The 24,861-nt window shown below is 39.4% G+C and overlaps 1 protein-coding gene across 2 annotated transcripts; it reads right to left on the reverse strand.

Moving 5' to 3' along the window:
* Window positions 1–10,254: 10,254 nt before the first annotated feature.
* LOC137265445 (PC-esterase domain-containing protein 1A-like) lies at window positions 10,255–19,534 on the reverse strand. 2 transcript variants are annotated; one of them, XM_067800844.1, is made up of 6 exons: window positions 19,409–19,473; window positions 18,862–18,920; window positions 18,254–18,335; window positions 17,291–17,370; window positions 14,307–14,539; window positions 10,255–12,054 (listed from the first exon to the last, which is right to left on the reverse strand). In XM_067800844.1, the coding sequence occupies exons 3-6, from the start codon at window positions 18,327–18,329 to the stop codon at window positions 11,286–11,288; spliced, it is 1,158 nt and encodes a 385-aa protein (XP_067656945.1). In that variant the 5' UTR covers window positions 18,330–18,335; window positions 18,862–18,920; window positions 19,409–19,473; the 3' UTR covers window positions 10,255–11,285. The 2 variants fall into 2 exon arrangements, with proteins under 2 accessions (XP_067656945.1, XP_067656944.1); XM_067800843.1 differs by lacking the exon at window positions 18,862–18,920 and having other exon boundaries at window positions 19,409–19,534.
* Window positions 19,535–24,861: the final 5,327 nt, after the last annotated feature.

A 24,861-nucleotide genomic window follows, 5' to 3' on the forward strand; every position in this document is an offset into this window, starting at 1 on the left:
AAGCAACCACATATTTCCACACTGACAAGAACGGTAAATAGCACTTACACAGTCACAGTTTACTGAATTGGATCAATGTAAAAGTTGAGAAAGTAGAGGTGTGCAGCAAAAGAATGAAAACGTCAGACTGCACATGCTTACCACAGGCAAACCTTGAAATGGTACTTACAATTTGGTCTGAAGACGTAACTGTGTCCTAGCAGTTGATGAAGAAAGAGATGATAGAATATTTTTCCCCTTACCTTTATATATACAATTTGTGAACTACATGTGATTGATTTACCTTAGGTTGGCCACTTCCAGGTAAGCAACACACCTAAATGTTAATGATGTGAACTGACCATTCTTTTCGCCTCAAATGACTTGCCTCAGGTTATCACCCTAAGGCTATACATGTGTGCTGGTGTACTTGAACATTCATAAAGGAAGTAGAGGGTGGTATATAATAGGGTGTAGGTCTCTCTTCGTATATCTTTTTCATCTCTCTTTGGCATGTTTTAACTGCATTTAGAAAACAAATAACTTGCAGGTACTCAACTTTGAACCAGTATTAGGCCAATAGTCGTTTAACAGCTGTCTATCCATTACACTTGGGATGGAGCAATGTAGATCAGACATTATGACATATCTGCCTGAGACGAAATTACGAAAGACGGGAAAACTGACACAACGCACGAGCACAGGATCGGCACACAGCAGCAATGTCACTGTTACAAGGGGTTGCTATATACACATGTATGTGTAATACTGCAGTCTGTCCACGTGATGACCGCCTGCTTAATAGACTGATGAAATCTCCCAATAGCATGACATTCTCTCCGAATGTTAACATTATCACCACACTTAAACTAAAAACTACAATAACGTCATTTCCCAGAAGGTATATGCATATACTAGTGACTTTTCACAAAGGGATTGTAACTATCAATTGTCACAGCACGTATTTATCGCTTACAAACTAAGCATGGTTTCCCTCATGAACTACAGCATGTTCCTCGTATTTGTAGACTTTCCTTTGCATGTGTTTCTGATTGCTGTAGCAGAGGGTTAGCATACACGTCCCTCCTTCGCCAGCTTGATATTTTCATCAGGTGTTATCGACTAATGATAGCATGGTAGATACAACTTTAGTAGTATGTAGTAACTTATGATTCTAGGCTCTTCGTTTTGTTTGTATGATAAATAAACCGACGGAATGTGCTACAGTAACTTCTGATTGTAGACCTTTTCACTTGGAACGGGATACTCACTTGCATTCGAATCGCATACTGTGCACAATGGCTACTACTAAAGATTTCATGCACATGAAGATGCACACATGACTCAACTCCGAGTATTTTCGGATTTCACAATGACATCACCGAAGCCCTTCGTGGCAGCACAAATGATATATTTGCATGAGAGATGGAACCGAATAAGAGATGGCATGTAGGAAATATATGTGAAGCCTTCAATACCCCTATCATATTCAGTCTCATTTCTCCAGGAAATTCGAAGCACATTTTATAGGTTGACAGCAGTCGCCACACTTACAGCAGTGTCACTGTTATAACGGGTTACTTTGTACACATCTATGTGTAATACTGCTGCCTGTCCATGCGATGACCGCCTTTTGAAATATCCCAATAGCTTGATATTCTCCCTGAATGTTAAAGATCACACATACTCTAGTTCAAATATAAAGTACAAGTACAAATATAAAGTACAAATAGTACAAATATAAAGTCACTTGCTGACATCGCTATAAATGAAACCGAACCATTAAAACTACTCATTTCGACCTTAAATTAACTTATATCGACCTTTTTGTCAGCAGTGCACAATTCCCAGCCGCGAACGAAATTTCAACCAATCAGAGCAGCGCGTCTCCGTGAGGTAATTGTAGGTATGTAGAAATGAGGGTCTGTGCAGTATTCATCTACATTTCAGGGGTTAAAGGTCACATGCAACGTAAAACACAACTTTGCAGATTCTGATACCTTTAGGTGTGCACTTACCGAAACAAATCATGAAAAGTGCCAATTCAGTTTATAAGGTTGAAAAAAACGCAGTGAAAAAAAACCCGCGAAATCAAACGATTCACTAAATTCCCCCCAGCGCTGGGGGGAAAACTGGTTTCAACAGCTGTGCTGCGCTACGTCCATAACGCATGCGCAGTGAATAGGTTCGCGGAGCTTGAAACAGTATGCATGCCCAGCGTCTGAGGTCGTGAACAGTAGTCTAATCTTGGTTGTGTACACAAACAAGTAAATAATCTACTCGTTAAGTAAAAAAAACTTGTTGATTGTGGTAAGCAGTCTCTGTCACAGAGAAAGCTCAGTGTCTGGTTTATTCACACCTATATGTCTGTCTGCCTGTCTGCTAAAGACAACATGCAATACACAGCTTCAATCATTGACAACGTGCAATATAAGGCTATACGCCATAAACAAAACTGATTTATGACTCGTGAACCCGAGTCCAGTCTCTGCCACATTATGTATTTAGGCAGGTGTGATACTTGTTCACATGACAAGTTTTTATGTCTGTGGGTTGCAAACAAACTACATCCATTTTTTCGGATGACTGGATTTGACGGAAACTGGTGCAAACTCTTTCAAGTCCTGCTTTGTACTTGGACGAATGACACTTTCCAGTCACGCAGTAGTTCACCATATCTACCGAGATGATTTTTGATTTGATCGAAATCAAATTCAGAGAACGTGTATTTACAAAACCCAACATCTCTATATACATTCTCTAGGGATAACAACTTATTCTAGTGTAAATGATTTTGTTTGACGACAACGGTATATGAATCCATACTGAAACGATGCATCAAGTACAATAAAAGAAGTTGTTATCAGCAAATGAACCAGCCAATCGGAAGCCGTCGTTACACTTGAGTGCATATCCACCCGCTATGACTGGGTTCGGTCTCCTGAGGGCTTCGTTTCGAGGGAAGTTAGGCCAAGTACAAAATATTGCACTTTTGAATCGCGATTGTACGCTTATAATTTTGTTTATTTGTTTTTTAACAAGCAGCAATGTATATTAGATGTCATGAATAAGTGATAATTGTGTTTTAATTGTTTGATTTTTTGGTTGCATGTGACCTTTAAACTATTTCATTTACAGGTTTGTACAAACCTGAAATGGCGAAAACTGTTAAGAAAATTAAAGCTATATGTTCTCACAATCTACTATCATTTAGTGTTGTCTCCTGCTTTGCCTATTTTTCAAGTTACAACCCTTGTTTTCATAGACGATTCTGTCAAAATCACTTGGTGTCGCTAGGTTGTAATCCGTGTTAGGTGGTATAAACCTACACGTTATTTGTCATCATTCGATTGATGCTCAGTTAATGAATTTACAACAGGTATAATTAGTGGTAACACCACTTAGATAACCCGACAAAGGTCGCCATTTTGGCATTTCTTGTGTCTGGATCGATCAAAGGATTAACCGATAACAAGCTGATTGATTAATTACTTTTATGCGGATTTAAATGGGGATTTGTCAAAAGGCAGTGTTTATGTATGTACATTTACTAATCTATACTGAGTACACTCTGTCGTGTCTGTGTCCACGTAAAAACAACATCCTTCTTTCAAACAATTAACCGCCAATACATTGATTGATTGATTGATTGATCATTATTGGCTAACTAAATAACTTTTTGAAAAGAATGACGCACATTATGCAATTAGTTGCCAGGTGTGCTATCTTGGGTAACCAATGAAACTATACAGCAATGTGAAAAACCTGAAACGATACATCACGTTTTCATCACGCTTTTTTAACCATTGCTTTCGTCGTTAAGTGTAATGATGCAGACGACATACACTAGGGCGTGCGTGCGAACTATGATGCATCTAGGAAAACTATGAAATGTCTACATATTACATTCCTGTTATACATTCGCAGATCGCTTCTTTTTATTAAGTTTCAAAATAATCAAGTATGATTATAAAGTAACTGGAATTATGAGACCCAGTATAAAGGCGTATATAGACAAATGTCTACATACCGGTGACTGAACGTTACAAACCAAGTAAATTTAGCAACTGAAGAAATTTATCGCGCAGTATATTCACTTCGACCCCGACCTCGCTGAGGTTATGTTACAGGTTGTGTCATGCAAACTCCTTTTGGTAATGATTCAAAATACATATTTATATAGTTATGTATATGTATATGTATTTATATAGTTGTGTATATGATTTTCTAACTTGATGAAAACAAACCATAATCTCATCCCTATCTTGGGATGAATGCTATTTAAGTGTGTTTTCACCGACTTAGAAAAGCAAAATTACTTTCTACTGGTAGTAAAATATGTATTTTGTTGATGGACAGTAGGATTTTGCATGACATTGCTTATAACGTAACAATTTCATTCTTGGAAGAGGTGGAGGTCAGTATAATATTGCTTGCAACATAAATGTCACTTCGACCCCCACCTTGCTTCCTTGGAAGAAGTCCTTATCTTAAAAGTTGTGTGATGCAAAATCCTTTTGGCCATGATTCAAATGCATATTTAACTACAAGTATAAGTAGTTTTGATTTTCTAACTTGATGAAAACAAATCATAATCTCAATAATTCTAACGGACTTTAGCCCGTGACTTCACGATTTTCAAAAATGGCGGCGCCCTGTCTTGGGATGAATGCTATTTAAGTTTGTTTTCACCGACTTACGAAATCAAAATTACTTTTCAATGGTAGTAATATATGTATTTTATTGATGGACATTAGGATTTTACATGACATTGCTTATTACATAACAATTTCACTCTTGGAAGCGGTCAATATAAGGGGTCAATATAATATTACTTACGATAATACATGTATTGTCACTTCGACCACAACCTCGTTTCCGAGGAAGAAAGCGTTATATCCATGTAAAATCCTTTTGGTCAGCAATGTGTAGTAATCAGTCTTGATTGAAACTCGATTGAACTCGATGAAACTTGAACTTGACGAACTTCCTATACATTTTCTATACATTTAACTGAAAATCGTTCCCTCTATGACGTCACTGAACGGCAGAGGTACGTAACCTGTCTGCGGTTTCGTTTGCGGGCGTGAGAGAAGCAGACGGCTTTTTAGCAACTTTTGAGCGCTTGGTATTAATAAACCACAAGTTTTTTTCTGAAATAATGGTGTTCCGTTTATGACTAACCAGAAGTCTTTCATATGCAGTGATGAAAAGAGTACCAAAAATTGAGTTTAGTTGTTCTTTAAAAGGTCGCATGCAAGTAAAGCTCAACTGAGCAGATTCTAATACCTTTCGGTTTGCACAACAAATTATCAAAAAAAAAACAACAATTGAGCCTATAAAGTTGAAAAACACGTGATGAAAAAGCCCGCGAAGTCAGAGTTCAAACGATTCAATAAATTTCCCCAAGGGGAAAAGGTGTTTTCAGCACCTGTGGTTCGCTTTACTCATAATACAGGGGCAGTGAATAGGTTCGCTGAGCCTGCCCGGAGTACGAGGTCGTGAGCAGTAGTCTAATCTTGGTTGTGTTACTCGTTACATAAAAAACATGTTGTAAACAGCCTCTGTCACACAGAAAGGCCAATGTCTGGTTTATTGACACCCATATGTCCGCCCTCCGGTCTGTATTAGACAATATGAAACACAGCTTCAATCATTGACCACACGCAGTTTGAACTTAACACCTATCAGTCTATTCGCCATAAACAAAATAAACTGATTTATCACTCGTGCACCCGAATCCTGTCTCTACCACAAATTGAAATTAGGCAGGTATGATACTTGGAACACATGACATGTTTTTATGTCTGTGGGTGTCAAAAATACATCCATTTTTCTCGGATGAATGGGTCTGACGAAAACTGGTGCAAACTCTTGTCAGTTTCGAGTCCTGCTTTTTCCTTGGGCGAATGACAGTTTCCAGTCACGCAGTAGTTCACCATCTCTGCTGAGACGATTTTTTATTGGATCGAACGCAAATTCAGAGAACATGTATTTACAAAACCCAACGGCTCTAAATAATTCTTTATGGATAAAAACTTCTTCTAGTATATATGATTTTATTTGACAACGGTATATGAATCCATAATGAAACGACGCATCAAGTACACAAAAGAAGTTGTTATCCATAAAGAATATTACTTTCTTGTGACTCGCCATACTTCTAAAATGCCCATCAAACAGATCATCTTTCTGTACACACAATGACCCCACAGCGTATCAGCAAATGAACCAGCCAATCGGAAGCCGTCGTTACACATGAGAGCACTCCCACCAACTATGAATCGCGACTGTACGCTTATAAGTTGTTTATTTGTTTTGGTTTTTTTTACAAGCAGCAATGTATATTCTATGTCATGAATAAGTGACAATTGTGTTTTAATTATATTTGATATTTTGGTTGCATGTGACCTTTAAGCTCTGTAAGGAATTTTATTCCCAAGACTTCAAACACACCATTTTGCCATTCTATCTGAATGTTTTTACATAACATGTCCATGCTATTTCTCTTTGATCCAGTCCGTTTTGGTTTTGTCTTATCAATATTTATTTTACATCCTGACATTATATAAAATATGTTAATTAGCCCCTATGCTTTGTTGATTTCCGTGTAGAAATAGTTCCGTATCGTCTGCATATTGGTTTAATATATATTCATTATTGTCAATAACAATACCTTTTATGTTCTCATTATTTCTAATCATACAACCAAGTATTTCAGCAAGGCCTTTTAGCGCCTCTTGCGTTGGATGTATAGGGAGCAATTAGTTAGCCATCAGTTCTAGCTGTTTGAAGTTCTCCACATTGATCACTATCTACACGTCTACGTGTAATACTGCAGCCTGTCCACACGACATACACTAGTGCCTTTTCACAAAGGCACTGCATTTGTCAATTGTCACAGCACGCACTTGTCTACTAAAGATTATACCATACTGGTTGGAAGTTTTTGGCCGTGTTTGTCATTATTTGACTTTCTTAGAACTGTTCTCGTTTTACAAACGTGTTATTGACTGAGTGGGTATTTTTTCATCTGTTCATGATTTCAAATACACTCCAATCACCCTTTATCTCAGACATTAGTTACATGTCGATCAAACTGTGTGCATTCATGTATACTAACATCGTCCATAGTATAATCCATTAGCAATCCGTTAGCATGTAAGAGAAAGGGGAAGGAAGGTAGGCAGGACTCCTTGAAGCTAAGGTGTCATAATGTTTAATAAAATTCCAATCACCAACGACCTGTGCAAACACCGCTCGGTTCAGCTAAGGCCACTAAAGTGTAAGTGTTCCTGGCAATTGGAACAACGGGTTCTTGTTCTTTAAGAACATTTGTCACGTGGTATCAAATTGTATTTGATTCGTTGTTATCAGCTTTGGAAGAGACTGAATCCAAATGAAATCAAGTAACTTCTACTTATAAATCTATACACGGCCCTCCTGTTCGGGAGGAAACGGGAGGAATCTTCTATGCAGATGAAAGTATCTGTTTATTTTAGTTCAACGTCGTGGTCAACAATTTTGCAACCATGAGACCGCGATCTCTAAATACTCGAATCTGAACCTGGGAATATGCGGACCTCGGACCGACATCATGGGTATCTATCTACGTACTGGTAATACAATGTCAAGCAACCAAGTCGGCGACCCTGTGGCCATCCAATCTCACCGTCAAAGCATGTGTTGAGGACGACCAAATCACACCCAGGCTAGTGAGTCTACCTGTCTACCTGTACGTCGCTTTCAGCACTATTCCAGCTGATTATTATATCTGTAAATTATACAGTTCTGAACTCAGGACCCGAACCCCCACGGGTTACCACTTATGCAGATACAGGCATCTTCAACGAAGGTGACAGTGACATCTACGTAGGCAAGATGTGTGCGACATGGTCGCGGTTGATAGCGCAAAGTTCACGCTTTCTAACTTGGCGTGAAGTGGGCAGGCAGGACATTGTCCCGACTTGTTCACGTGGTCATAACTGCACGACTTCCGGCATAGTTTGCGTACGGCTGGAATAGTTTGCGCATGTCATCAACTTGATGCGCATTGGGTACGCCTTCTTCGCGCATTGTTTGCGCACAAATCAGCGATGCACATAAAGGAGAGACCATCACCAGTCCCCACATTCTTCAGCTCGACAGCGATCAGTCAAGAAGATGCCTGCGAAGAAGACGACCCGAAGGAGAGCAAGACCAACAGTGGATAGAAAAGATCGTACAAGAACCAGAGACACAGAGAAGGCTGGACACCGAGGTTGCCGAGAGGGAGAAGGATGATTCTCCCGATTCAGAGGACAGTAGCATCTGGCTGTCACCGTCTTCCAAGGATGTGGACACTCCTCTCATGATGTATCCACTGTATTCCGTACTCCCTGAAACAAGTTTCACGAAACTGAACTCGTAGGTAAATGACTAGATAACCCCTGATCTAAGGCAGTTCCCTATGTTGCTGCCGTTGCTCATGGAAAGCTAAGAGGGACAGACATTTATTGCACAAGTGTTGAGACAACGGCCAGAGAGGAAAACTAATGTGAATAGTTAAGCATAGTCGTGACGGCATGAGCATTACGGTAAATACCTGTCTATAGTCAATATGTGATCCCCTCCCTTGCTGAGTGTCAGATCACCCTCTTATACAATGATGTCAAATAAAACAAACACGAAAATAGCGTGCAAGTAATTGAACCTTCATACTTGAAGTTGAGTGGCACACATACTTTAAGTTGGCTCTAACCTAACCTCTACATCAAAATATCCCGCTGAGCTTCTGTATCATTCACATTGTTGACTGAACAGTTTTCTTGATCAGTGACCACTTGGCATTGGATTAATAGTTGAATAAGTGAGTGAGTGAAATCTCAGCTCTTGTGTAATCTCTATTCAAATATTAGTTAACTTGTTGTTGGCATTGCTTGATTTAACAACTTTCATCTAACAAACTGCTGAAGGTAGATATTCGTTACAAATATCACAGACTTAGTGACACATACCTGAACAAAGGAATTATCAGTTGAAAAACCATTATCTTTCTAAATTGTTTGACTCCCCCCCCCCCCCCCACACACACACACACATATTTGAAAGGACAAATCATCTGACAGTTACTTAATGTTTTTGTGACTAAGTTTGAGTTATTTCCGTGGAAATCATTAATAATATAAATGCCATATACCTGTAAACAGCAAAGGGCACCTCATGATCTTTTCTCATATATCTGCCAAAATCTGTTGAAAGATATCAAATGGTTTTCGAGTTGTGCTCCGGAAACGAGGTCCGAATTGTTTCCATGGACACCCAGAAAATGACGAATCACAAAAACCTGTAAATAGTGAAAGGCACCACTTTGGGGTCTGCCATACATATCTGCCAAGTTTTGCTGATAGATATTCAGAATGTTTTTAGTTATGCTCCGGAAACGAAGCCCATTCCTTCATTTTCAGACAAAGTCCGAATTGTTTCAATGGAACCCGAGAAAATGATAAATCACAAAAACCTGTACATAGCAAAAGGCACCACTTTGGGGTCTGCAACACACATCTGCCAAGTTTTACTAACAGATATTAAGAAGTTTTTGAGTTCTGCTCCAGAAACGAAACACACCTCTCACTTTTCAGTCTAGGTCAGAAACATTTCCATGGAAACCGAGAAAATAATACATCACAAGATCCTGTACATAGCAAAAGGCATCACTTCAGCTTCTGACTGATATATTTACCAAGTTCTGCAGAAACATATTGAAAGGCTTTTGAGTTCTGCTCCAGAAACAAAGCCCACCCCACCATAAGACCAACACCAAAATGTTCCATGGAAAAACAAAAAAAAAATATAAATGCCAAAAATCTGTAAATAGCAAAAGGCACAAGCATAGGCTGAGATTACTATATCTATCAAGTTTGGTCTGAAAACATTTAACGGTTTATGAGTTACGCTCCGGAAACAATATGATTACGGACGGACAGACGAGGCGTCGACTACATCCCCCCGCATTACATGCCGGGGGGATAAAAACGCCAAAAATCTGTAAATAGCAAAAGGAACAACCATAGGTTAAGATTACTATATCAAGTTTCGTCTAAAGATACTGGAGGTTTCTGAGTTATGCTCCAGAAACAAAATGATTACAGACGCAAGGATGGATGGGTGGAAGACGAGGCCTGGACTATATCCTCCCGCATTACATGCTGGGGGGGGGGGGATAAAAAAAACAGAGTCAGACTGACCCCAAATATAAATGTGCAGGGAGATACACTGAGAAGGACAAAGCCATGATTGCAACTTGGAACAATTTATTTACATCATGATATTTCAGAAGGACAGGTCAAGTTCAAAAGTAGTATTCTAAAGCACTGGAGATGGTTTATTGAGACAACCAATGAAATGAGAAGATGTTTTTAAAATGTTTAACAGATAATGAACCAAGATGGCAACATGGATACTGTTGACGATAAACATGTATCAAACTGGCCTAAACTGTGCAAACAGTATCTGAGTTCTCTCCCTTGATCCACAGCAGCCTCAGTCCCGCAGCATGTTCTAAACAGGTCAAAGTGACTGTAAGATGTTTAACACATGAAAGCAAAGAAATTACAGGAACAAGCACTAAAACTGCATTGTGTCACACAAACATAATGCATAAGGAAACCTCTTCAGACACCATTTAAAACTAATAAGTACAATACTGATGTTAGATATGAGACAAATTAATCCCTTGTCTGCCTTTTTCTTCAGGGCTCAACTGACATGTTTCCTGAGTTAAACTGAATATTGTTAATGAATTAACAAATATGGAACAAAAAATATAACAAAACATTATCTGTCAATTTCACTTAAATAAACGTTCAAATGCAAAGCATACCTGTATTTTCAGCCCCCACACAACCACTCAAAGCTTTTTTCTGATACATGAATAGTAAATACTTATGAACATCCCCTAGATATATCCAATGTGTGTTTCGTTTACCAGATCAACAAATACAATGTATATGCACAAATAAAACATTGCCTACCCACTCTAACCATCCAAGAAACATTCAGTAAATCTTACATTTTTCCACTGAGATCTGCTGTCACCATTTCTTGCACACTTTGACTTATCTTTAGCACTATAATGTTAGCAAACCCTGAAACAACATCGACACCAAATCTACAGAGAATTCCCAAGTACAAGACACAGTCAAGGGACTGGAAAGTCAATCAGACTGACATTACCACAATGTCTGATCATGTCAGTAATATCTGCTTTTGTTTTATAATGTCTAGTGACAACATCTGGTGTTTCTGTTTTGTGATAATGTTGGCAATCACTGGCGCCGGATCCTGCGTCTCTGTCCACCACTGTAAGGCTGGTACCGACAACGGTTGAAATCCACATGCCAAGTCATCTGTTCAAAGTTACTATGGGTGTAGGGTTGCCACTGGAAGCTGCTGTCATCCATGATTCTGCCATACCCACAATCATTTCTCAGCTTCCTGTTAGTCTCCATTGTCTGTCTATTTAGAGTGCCGCGGTTGATGTTCATGGGGTTTATGTCCTTCAACATTCTGTTCACATCAAGATTCAGAGGACGACGCAGGGGCCGAAGAGGCTGTTCCTGTCTGTTCAAAGCCTGAGTTAAGGTTCGGGAAGGAATGGGGTTACATCCAAAACGGAATATCTCAGGGTTCTTTTCCTGTTTTTTCTGGACATTGCCAGGGAGACGGAAGCCCCAGGCATCTGAGATGTGAGTCAGCAGCAGGTTGGTAATGCGACGATGAGCCGTCATGTCCCAGTGTATGCCATCATCAGCACGACGGTGAAGTTGATACCGCAGGAAGTAATGCAGGTCAAGAACATCAAAGCCATTTTCAACCACAACCTTAGCTGCATAATAGTTGGCTTCCAGGATGTCTAAACGCAGAGTGGAGTTCATGAATTCAATCTCAGGGATTATGAAACCACCTCGAGCATTCTTTGAAATGGGAAGTGTAGTGTTCCAGATCACCAGACAGTCTGCAGGAAGCACCTCCTTGAACCGCCTGAACAATGTCTTCAGGTTCTCTTTGTACTCATCAATAGCTTTAACACCGTACCTGCAACACAGAAACATATGATCTAACAAACCATGTACATTTGCTAACAATTACTTTAAAACTCACTAGTTGTGGAAGCTCTTAGTCTATACTGGTCCCAAGCAACAAAAGATGGACATAATTTAACAGATCAGGTTGTCAGGCAGGATGACCAAATTGTACCAGATTCTAAATGCCATAAGTCTATATCAACACGTGTGGTATTAATTACACTCCTCACAAAAAGTTAAGAAACACAAAATTTTAGTCTAATTACATTTTCATATCATGGAATGATGCAATAGAAACGTCAAACAAATGTACACACGATTAACAAAATGAAATGAAATGGTATTGAGCAATAACAGACTTACAGATCATCAAAAGCATGTCCCATAAAACAGTTGTGCAAAATGTGTTGCACTGAAATAATGGAGCAAACTGATACGATCTTTGACAATGAAGCAGTGTTCAGAAACGTGTATGACCACCATTCACACACGAATACAAGCTTTTACACATCTTTGCATTGACCAAAAAAGCCTTGTAAGTTGTTGCTGTGGAATGTTCAGCAATTCTCTGGAATGCCTGCTCAAGGTCATCAAGGGTCTGTGGGTAAACATGGAGACCATGAACACCAAGCTCAAGCATGTTCAGTGAGCTTACGATCAGGCCGAGATTTCTCGAAACAAACTTAAATCTGAGTTTTGACTTAACTTCAAGTTTTTGCTCAAATCTGAGAAAGCGCAGGGACACGCATTTTACAGAATGAACGGAAATCGGTATCAAACTCAAACTTAGTAGACAATCTGAGTTTGGTGGGCAGATTTCTTTAGCTATTTGGACTTTTTCATTTAAAAACATGCAGCTGAGTTAAAAATTCAGGTGTTTCAAATTGTCAAACTCAGTTTCAGATTTCAGTGAAAACTTAAGTTTGTTTCGAGACCCCTGCAGATCATTCCATATGTGTGATGGTGTTGATCTAAACATCATTAACAACTCTTTCTCAGGCATTATCCTCCATGGACAGGTTCTATCCTCCATGGACAGGTTCTATCCTCCATGGACAGGTTCTATCCTCCATGGACAGGTTCTATCCTCCATGGACAGGTTCTATCCTCCATGGACAGGTTCTATCCTCCATGGACAGGTTCTATCCTCCATGGACAGGTTCTATCATCCATGGACAGGTTCTATCCTCCATGGACAGGTTCTATCATCCATGGACAGGTTCTATCATCCATGGACAGGTTCTATCATCCATGGACAGGTTCTATCCTCCATGGACAGGTTCTATCATCCATGGACAGGTTCTATCATCCATGGACAGGTTCTATCATCCATGGACAGGTTCTATCATCCATGGACAGGTTCTATCCTCCATGGACAGGTTCTATCCTCCATGGACAGGTTCTATCATCCATGGACAGGTTCTATCCTCCATGGACAGGTTCTATCATCCATGGACAGGTTCTATCATCCATGGACAGGTTCTATCACCCATGAAAATGAAGTTAGGACCTGCTTGTTGTACCAGAGAGATATCATTAAAGCTTGATTTAAACCAATCAGGGTGCATGTGTAAAGAGTGGAGCGCATCTATGCCACACATTTTGCATGTTTCAGTGGGTGTTTGTGTTCGGGTGATGTTGTCAATGTTATAAGATAAATTAATTTTACAATCACTAAAGCGTAAAATGGTTAAGTATTCTTTGCGCATTTAAATTTCAATTAACATGTAGGCGAAAAAGGCCATCGAGATTAATAAAGATACTGCACTAAATTCTTGCTGCATAATTTTTTGTGAGGAGTATAGATCACAAACACACAAAAGAACAGTCCATCATTATCTATGAAGGACGGGTTGATTGAACACTTATTATTAACCAATGATGTTTCAGGATTAAAGAATTCATGTTAGGATAACAATCATTTCTAGAAATGATCAGGGTCTTTATATATCAGTGAATTATTTACATAGTCAGACACCACAAAGAGCCTCACTGGGTCACAGCTATTTAGTTTGGTGTGGGAGGGAAGCAAGCTAAAGTCAGTGAGTGAGTGAGTGAGTGAGAGTGAGTGAGCGAGTGGATGAATAAGTATGATTTTATACCGCTTTTAGTAATATTCCAGCAATATCACATTGGGTGACAGAGAAATGGGATTTACACATTTTACTCATGTCAGGAATCAGACCCACGTCTTCAGCAGGACAAGCAAACACCTTAACCACCAGGCTACCCCAGTGCCCTGACCGACTATCAAAAGCATACCTGCTGATATCCCACAGACAGGAGTTGAGGATCACAACATCAGGCCTTGGTTCATCACTCAGGTCAGCCAGAATACTCTCCATGTAAGCATTGTAGCAACGGCACACAAAGTAGAATCGGACAAGGTGGTAGTCCGACAGGTACTGTCGCACCTCACGGTAGTTGATGCCATTGCTCATCTTGCCCTTCTTCCCTCCCTCAATCAGCTCATCCCTCTCAAAGGTCATCTCACCCTGCATCAAGGTGAGAGGTGAAAGTTCATAAGTAGAGAACACAAAAACTGTAAAGGTATGAACAGGTAATGAGGCATACAAGTAGTAGCATAGGGAATGGGGGTTTTAAATCGCACAGCCAAATCGGAAACTACTCAAGTTGACGAGTCAGTAATGAGGTATACAAGTTGACGAGTCAGTAATGAGGCATACAAGTTGGTGAGTCAGTAATGAGGCATACAAGTAGTAGCATAGGGAATGGGGGTTTTAAATCGCACAGCCAAATCGGAAACTACTCAAATTGACGAGTCAGTAATGAGGCATACAAGTTGACGAGTCAGTAATGAGGCATACAAGTTGGTGAGTCAGTAATGATTCATACCAGTTGGTGAGTCAGTAATGAGGCATACAAATTGGTGAGTCAGTAATGAGGCATACAAGTAGTAGCATAGGGAATGGGGGTTCTAAATCGCACAGCCAAATCGGAAACTACTCAAGTTGACAAGTCAGTAATGAGGCACACAAGTTGGTGAGTCAGTAATGAGGCATACAAGTTGGTGAGTCAGTAATGATTCATACAAGTTGGTGAGTCAGTAATGGCTCATACAAACTCTATGGATGACAACTACTTCTTTACGTCATAGAGTGAGGTAGATTCTTACACCACTATCAAGCTAAAGGCTACACCAAAACATCTGTCTATGTAATAAACAAGAAATAACCAAGAATGCCTTATAACATAGTCACCAACATAAAATGCTGGTCAAACATTAAGGAAAAAACAGATATCAGTGTCTTAATGGCAGCTAATATTTTCAACCTCTTGTTGACGAGTGGGTATTGTGTTTGCTTGTTCTCGTTTTCTGAGAAATTATCAGTTTCATCACAAAATCCAATGATTCTCTGGGCTACATGTGTTAATTTTTGTGGAATTTTCAAACACTTGTTTTTGATGGTTGCATTAGTTTTGGGGTAATTCTTGGGTTGATCACAATGATCCATTTACAATATGTCAGGTCCAGAACACGGAAATGATACTGTTGTATGGCCAGACAAAAAAATATTCTGGTCCAATGACACCTCTTTACAATTTAGGAGAGATAAGTATGATTTTTTAAAAATACTTTTTAGAAGTAAAGTTCATACTAAAACCACATATATATCTGTGTGTAATTGTCAATTCAATCAAGCTTGCAGTCATCAAATCAACCATCTCTTTCAGAATGACCTAAGTTGGTGACAGGGAAAAACAATGGTATATGAGAGCTTATTTTATTCATAACACTTAAAAAATTAACTTAGCACAAGAATTTAGTTGTCGGATGAATAATCAGAAGTACAACATTTATTGTTTTAGGCCTAATGTTAGGATATAATGGGCCTGTTTCTCTTTAGTCTATGATGACATTTTAAGTTATATTGTAGCTATGTAAGAACCTCATCTGTTTCCTTACATCTCAATATTTCTACGGTACATTCCTGATTAAAAACAAACATGAAAATGATAAATCCATTATTCTTCACTGTTCATGACTATGTTTGGGATACAGAGATTGCATGAACAACATGTACTGAGTCAGAACAATATCAAAAGCATTTTTACGTAATTAACACGTGTACATCCAAAGGATTGTTCTGTCAGCCTTAGGCTCCATTCATAATTCATGTCTGATTATGGGTGATGATTTTTATGGAGCATGTACTATGTGTATGACAACACAATACCCAAAACACCTCCTTCTAACATTATATGAAATTTCTGACACCTTTTCCCCTCCCCAACCCTGTACATGTTTACAAAAGTGATGACTCCCCAACCCTCTAACAAAACGGGTGACCCACCACCCAGTCATCTCATCATCATCAAACCGTTCCCCCAATCCCACTCCCCCTCCTCCCCCATCCACCCAAAAATCATACATTATGAACAGTTCCTTCTGACATGTAACACATTTCTTATTCCTGAAGTTAGCAGTATTGTCTTTATCAACCATTTTTTAACATGAGGGAGTGAGATCTTAATTATATATAAAAATGTCTTGTTGGATGATGCACTCAAAAATACTGGTATGTATGTACAAAGTATGTTACTACACTTTGTGGGTCCAGAGATCATAGGCTTAGGTTAGGATATGTTAGGATTAGGTTAGAGTTAAGGGTTAGTGTTAGCGTTTCGTTTAACTGCTGAGGGTAGGGACCCACAAGTGCACATCTCCCCATAAATAGGCCTATAAATATATGAGTCTTGACCAGACAATCCAGTGGTCCAATACAGTGAGTAACAATCCACAAAATTGTGGTATGATGGCGATCAGCCCTGGAATATTTACAGTAGTGTTGGAAATTGGTTGAAATATCACAATTGATGATTGCTTCATTACTACCAAGGAATTATTCTCATTTTTCAGATTTTCCTATCCAGGTTGTTATTGCAGATAGTATAACATGATGCAACTTCCTACTTGAAAACTGATGACCAGTATATCGTGAACATAAAGTCTTCAAGAAATATTCAGTTAGTGAAGTGAGTTTTCTAATAATAAACAAATTTTCAGACCCTGACAACTTCAAGCATATTTTCCATGGCCAAGTGTTTCAAAGACTAAAACAGTAGCTCCCGGAGCATTTGTGTTTGATTATGAGAAAATGTGAGCGATTGTCTGGTTAATGAGACCAATATTTGATTATTTCAGTTAATGGAACACCACTTTGCAACACAGAAGCCAGCATCTCCTATGGGCATGTCACGCATGCAACACATGCAATGGTTACCTTGTTGCGGAGGTTGCTATCAGACAGGTATCTGTTCTTCTGGAGCAGGAGCACCAGATCCTTATACACAGCTCGCTGTACTGCAAGAACCAATACCATGGATATTTGTATCATCTAAACCACTTACAACTTTTCAGCATCTCATCTGCTTCCCACTTAATGTTGAAAAAACCCACCTTATTATGCCACATACAGTCATAGACAAGGGGTGGCCTTGAGATACTCAGATGGTAACTGTGGACAACTCTAAGATCCTGGGCCTCCTTTCACCAAAAACTATGGTAATCGTAAGTCACTAAGGTAACCATAGAGCAATGTCAAAGAATGGAAGTTAAGGTTAACTTGCTTTGCTTTGTGAAAGGAGCCCTAGATCAGGAAAGCATGATTAAATCCTTAAACAAAATACACTTTCTTTCTGTGACAGTCTTTTCTGGCTTTGGTGAGAGCATGTACAATGATTTTCTTTCGGGAAAATTATCAGTTTGAAAATTACATAACAGTAAAATTAGAACTGAAGAGTCACACTTAAGCAGGGTTTGAGTTTTGTTCTTTTCCACTGAGTCTCTCTACAGCAGTATTTCAGATTTGTCTACCAAGTCTCTCAATATAATGAATCATTTCAGATTTGTTCTTTCACACAGTGTCTCTAGAGCATTATTTTGGATTTGTTCTTTTCAGCATTACTCCATTGCTGGGTTTCAGATTTGTTCTTTTACATGAACTCATTCTGTTGCAAGATTTCATAATTGTTCTTTATGAAAAGAGTCAATCTACAAGCGTCTGAGGTCTACCATGGGAGTTTCAATCACCTTAGTGCTAGAAATCTATTCACACAACTGCACTCTGTGTTACCCTCCAGTTCATGGACACCAAAAATGTTCTGAACTGTTTCTGTAAGTGTAATGACAAGGACTCCCTGGCTTTCATGGTGTCTTTTGCTCATTGGTTACTGTATACACTTACTTGAGTCCCCAATGATGACCACAAACTTGTTGTATAAGAGTTTCTCTGCATCCTGACGAAAGAATATGTCCCCCATGACAACCTGAAACATATATTACAAAATATCAGATCCTATAGTTTGCAGGTTTCACTTTAATTTCGAAACCTGGGAACTGGTGGGCAGGTTCAGATGTCCCTACAATAGGATGAAGATGGTGAACCACAAGAAAATACATAATTCCTGAATATTAGATCTAGGGTTGGTAACCTGGCAACTAAATATAATTTTAATACAAAATCATTTAAAAAAATCAAAACTCACAGGCGGATCCACGGAGCGGATGGGAGGTAGGGGGGGGGGGGAGGTACAGGGGTGAAATTTTGTTATATGACCAGTGAAACTCGGGTGAAAATGAAGTGTGCGCCCACTTCTTATCAGTAGTGTGTGCATCACACTCACCCTTCCCCATTCCCCGTCCCCTTCTCAACACGCTGTACCCGCCCCTGAAACTAACTCATTACTTGAAAGTAAACAAGAACGAAGTAGTTTGCACATTATGTAAAGTAAGTACCAATCTGACGCTGCTACTCCCGACTATTCACAGCACCAATTGTTGTATTCAACTTACCCGACAGATCAAATCGGACAAGTTATCCGGGGATACCCGTTCAATGGATCGCCTGTTGCCTGTGTGAGACAGTGTGGCTTAAAATCACTAATCTTTGGGAGAAAACACAATAGACATTTTGTTCTTAGTTAATGATAACAACTATAACAACTACCACTAATTCCAGTGAATTTGTAGGGCCAAAATCATCAGCCAGAAAGACGAGACAGGCTTTCTGATGACAGACGACTGGGTGGAAACCCACAGTAAACGCCAAAAAAGCAACTGCTAAAACAATCGTATAGGCGAAGAAACTTTGACAAGACCTCTTCGAACGTCTGCAAAGAGGATACGTAACGGGCCAAATCGCAACCGATGTTTCAAATTTTCCAAAACACAAAATGTGTCTTGTCAGAATGACAAGCCTTGGGTAGCCAGTGGTCACATGGCGAGTAACATCGCTTCGTTGATGTTTGCTTGGATCTCACAAACCTGGCACTAACAACAAATACAACAACGCGCATATTTCATTAGGTAGAAGGACACACACATACACAGACTTACTTACCTGTTTTATGTGATGTCACTCGCCTCCTTGTGATTTACGAACGTCGAAAGAAGTTCGGATGATATAACTTTGGAAGAGTTCATTTGGACAGCAGGGAGTGAGGGGTAGTGAGTGTCACCTGTCATTCATCTTGGACCGCTGTTCCATTGCAAACACTGACAGATAAACTGTACGTCACAACTTACTCAGGAACATACTCAAGTTTGGTTTACCAAACTTAGGTGACCTGTCTTGTGTTTTTCAGAAAAAGCATAATATGGAAGAATTCATTTTTGAATAGGAATAGCACGGTGGACGCAAGGTTCATATACTATTAGAGGAGCCTGTGGATCTCTCTATCATGTATACACGTTTTTTGCATCTCAGTGAAGAACAATAATTATCACAAATGAATCAGTACAATATGGATATATGCGGAAAAATTAAACACGCTAAATACTAGGGCGTATTTGATGATGTTACCCAGTTTCTTAAAGGTGTGTCAGAATACTTAAAATTGGCGTCTTTTTTTCTGAGGCTTCTTAAAAACTCGATCTTTTATAAAAAATTGAATTGTTTTTTTATATATACTGATATGAGATACTAACATGAAATATCGAAATCGGATAGAAAGACGAGTTCTGTGTCACCCAACTGTGGGAATGTAATAAAAAAGCAACAACAAAAAATATTAACTGTAAAAAAAAACAGTAGCTAATTGTTGTTGATATTTGAAAGAAAGCTATGCATACACTGACCTTTCACTTCAGAGTCAATTTTCATACCTTTCCCTCTTGTAATAATAATTTATCTTCAGTAACCCATGCTTGGCGGCGACTAACGAGATCGGGTGGTCACGCTCTATGACTTGGTTGCCACATGTCATCGGTTCCCAGTTGCGTTGATACTGATCACTGAAATGTCTGCTGTCTGTTATGAAATTGTGTATATTTTACAGATTTACAAGGTGTATTCTGGGCCTATTGAGGCGCTGCATAATCCTTTTTTATCTTTGTATATTTGCTATGTGTGCATACCTTGTTGTTTTACACGAAACTCTTTAACATCGTAAAAATGACTATGCAGTGAGAAACGTTAGGTTAAGGAACTGTTAGACTCATATCGCTGCGGCTGGGACCCAACAGAAAAGCAATTTTTACATATTTGACATCAGCATCACTAAAACTGAGTCCAGGGATCTATGTTTATTTGTAGTCATGAGCGTAGACTTAATACTGTTTCTTCACTGGACCAAACCAAAGGTGTAGCTGCCATTATTTTTTTAAAAAATAGATAAATAAAAAACAAAACTGGCTTAATGATATACGTCGTATGACCTTTGCTAAAAAGGGCTGAGCAAGCTCCCAGTACTGTCTAAATATAAAACTTTACAACCAATCGCGCATTCACAAAATAGTGGCTTCCTTATAATTACTATGCGGCGGCTAACAACCACATATAGCTTGAGAGTGATATATTGAATGTGCGCTGGGGTTTGGAGATTTTACGTGCGCATTCTGCTATGGTGCTTATATCACGCACAGGCACGCCAGGTCATCCAGTGTTTGATTGATTGTTCTGTCCAGTTATATCACTAATTCTTTGAACGGCATTCCAAACGTTTGTGAGTTAAAAATGAAACACACAAATTCATGGATGGAAACTTCTAATTATTGCTTACAGGGAGACGTTTCGCTATCGATGTTACCGTTACCAAGCGATGTTACCGTTACCAAGCGATGTTACCGTTACCAAGCGATGTAACAGTCTACATCGAAAGGTCACTGTATGCAATAAAGAAGAAGTTGTCGTCCATTAAGTTGAAAATGTAGCACCTAGTTATATTGATATGAGGCATACAATTTGACAGTTTCACACAAAAAATAACAAATATGAAATAAAAAATGAAATTAAAAACTGCAAACAAAACAGCATGAACAGTTAGTTGTCTAACTACTGAGTCTACAAGGCGGACATGTTTTCTTTACTCAGTCCCTTTTCCACGCACTCTCATAACCCCTGTGCCCAATACCGACCACCTCGCGCGCCCCCCTCAACACACGCCCCAACCATTTACCCCATTCCCCACCTCTCCGGTCGTTTTGTAACGCAAGGTGTGACGTTTTGATGACAACGTTGACCACATCCAAGATTCCCGCTGTCAAGCAACCCGCTGCTTCTCACAACCGAGAGGAGATGGGACCAGATATGTGCCAGCTAAACCCCATAAATTACGAGATTGGACACATAACTGGACACACTGGAGCAAATGTCATAAACAGACAGTCAAAAGCAATTTGACTATATAAACATATTGTAGATGCCATTCAAATTGGATTAACGGGAGTTAGGATGAAGGATCTCCCGTTGTCCGTCTCTTACAGGTTTACAAGCAAGACATTAAACAAGCACATCCCAGCTTTCAACATACACCCACAAGGGAGAAGAGGGGGTGGGGGATGTCTATGGTGTCAAGATTTCATCTCGGTTAAATACAAAACTGAGCTGTGGGGTTTGTTCCCACTGTCAGGGATATAATCTGCGTCTTCTGTATTATAGGTCTGCCGACATGCCAACCGGCGAAGGCGACCTCAAAAGCACCAAACTGAACGAACGATTACCTGTTCAGCATCCAGGATTTTGAATGAGGGGGTGCTGAAGAAGGTGTGTGTGTGTCTCTGTCTCTGTGTGTGTCTCTTTCAGCTGATTTTATCATATGTTAGCTTTTCAACATAATGATCATTTGTTTGCAAATACACTATAACCCAGAGTGTGCTCGGGAGTAGGCCAGAGTGAGTGCTCGGGGTAGGGGATCTGGGCGATCCAGAAATTATTGAGAATCATGTTGCGTCATGTAACTCATTACGTTTATTAACTTCTGGCGTTTTACTTACATAAACATGTTAAAACATCATCCTTTTACAGTCTCAGTCTTGTTTGAGTACTTTGTTAGACCTCCTCGCTCAGCAATGCATGCCTGAATACGCCTAGGCACACTACCCATCAAAGTTTGTAGGTAATCGTGTGACAGGGTATCCCAATATTGGACCACCTCGGCCTTCATATCTTCAATATTTCTCAGTCCCTTTTGGTTTATTCTGTCGTTCATGACTCACCACACATTCTCAACTGGGTTTAGGTCTGGGCTGTAACTGTCTAAAACTTGAACATTTTCGCCCGACAAAATACTGTTTTGTGTAGCGCGCAGTGTGTTTTGGGTCATTATCATGCCGGAAAATCCAATCATCTTCATACAATGTTTGTGCTGTCGGAAGAAGGTGACCATTTAGAATGTCAACGTATCTTTCTTTTGTCAAGTTTCCCGTGAAAACACACAATGGCGTCACTCCGCGAGCCGATATATGCCACCCCACATGTGAAACTTCGGGCTATGTTTGGGTCGCTGGTAGATAGGTTTGACAGTATCTTTGGTCCAAATTTTCACACAATTAGGGAAAAGCCAAACAGAACTTTCATCCGATAAGAAAACAATATCCCAATCTTGATTTTCATGAGCCCGACACCAGTTTAAACGTTTTTCCTTTTGTGCATCTTTCATCAACGGCGAGGGAATTCCACGTTTTTTCACCCAATTAAGTCTCTGTAATTCCTGCCTAACTGTTTCATTGCATCCCCGAGGACTTCCTCTGCTGATCATTTCATTTCTGATGTTCTCAACACTTGTCAATTTGCCCCTACTCACAATCTGCCCAAGTCTTCGGCGATCCACAACACTGAATTTCCTAGGCCGACCTGCCCCTGCTTTGTGCTCTATCCCGGTTCCTGTTTGAAAATTCTTCAAAGTTCTGTATACTGTAGACAGAGGAATACCATGTCTACAAGCTAACACTTTAGCATCAGCCTCACCCCTTTCAAAATCATCTAGAATGAGCTTTCTTTTCTCTCTTGTTGTAGATTCTGCCATGTCAACACAGGAAGCCGTCTGCTCAGACAAGGGGGATAACTCTTGACGTAATGAGCTGCCTTCTAAGCCTTCAAGAGTTGTCTCCCTTATTTAGTATGCTTAGTGCATAGTGAAAGCCCTTTTTCCAATCTTAGCATCATTAGAAAAAAAACAAAGCTTTTCTCAATAATTTCTGGGAACACTGTATATCTGAGTGATGACGGTGAGGGTAGCGTGCCGCGGGCACAGTTGTAGCGATGGGACGCAAGGGAGTGAGGGGATACTACATGAGAGAATGAATGACTACCATCACGGCTGACTTCAATAGCTCCTACAGGGCGAGTCCTTTACTTCGCGTGTTTCACCTCTGTTTTAACCGGTTGTCGTCTTTTGTAAAAACGACCACAAGTGTGTTCAGACATATACAATACACTCTAAAACCTAAATGATGAAAAGACAAGCCATTTAATCTGCTCAGTTTGTTTCCATGATACCCCACTTACCTGTTCTTAGCCTGTCAAACAGTCGTTAAATGTAATATTCTTACTGGCCCAAAATATTATACAGCGATCTCAAAATTCCAAATATCCGTGAATATAATTCACTTGTTAAAACCGGCCATTGGAATATATCGTAACGAAGGAACGCCTGTGTGAACTATGTAATTCTTATTCAGTTGCACGTGAACTTTCTTTTTAATTCATTTTTGGCACAAAACCATCATCTTTACCAAATAGTCCCCCCAAATTTATAATCTAATCTTTATACAATGAAAAGGAATAATGACGTCACACATGTGGAACAGCGAGGTATTAGATAAACAACGAGAGCGGTGAGAGAAATCTGTAAAACCATATCGAGATATGGCTGAGACATATTTATTTCATGAAAAAGCAACGACTGAATTTTCATGAAATGAATTGGCCAACAACCTCAAGAGAACTTATATGAAGACTGCTCCTATGTACATATATATGTGAAACAGTATCATAACAAGAAAAGATGATAGCTAATGAAAATTAATGTTATACCATGTAGTCAGACAGTTAAATTCATGATGGTTTTATACATTTATGTCGTTAATTGCAGTGGGGATTAATGTATTTTTCAGCTAAGGCGCCTAGTTACAATACAAAATAGATGGACTGATTTTAAGATATTTGATTGAGTTTGTGACTTCAAGGAGGACGTTCCCTATAAGATTGTTTCTATTGAAAAGCCAATATATAATAAAATTTATTTACCCTTCTAGCATCAAATCTGGGACATACCAAGGAATAATGACGTGCATCTTCAGTGGGATGGCCACACTGACAATCTGCTCTCTCTGATATGTGTCTGTTATTTGTCGGCATTGCGATCGCTACACCCTAACCATAAGCGACAGTGGAGGTTTTGGTAAACTCTTGTGCCTATACCTATATCGAGATATATTACTGAATTATCTACAAAAAAAGGATCAGATAATACTACAGACATACAGACACACAATAACACATCCCGCATACCAAGCTGTCATCGTGTCGACATATGTGTGCACTTGTTTGTGTCAACGACAACGAGGAGGCTG

This window comes from Haliotis asinina, chromosome 15, assembly GCF_037392515.1.
Source record: "Haliotis asinina isolate JCU_RB_2024 chromosome 15, JCU_Hal_asi_v2, whole genome shotgun sequence".
Taxonomy (NCBI): Eukaryota; Metazoa; Mollusca; class Gastropoda; order Lepetellida; family Haliotidae; genus Haliotis; species Haliotis asinina.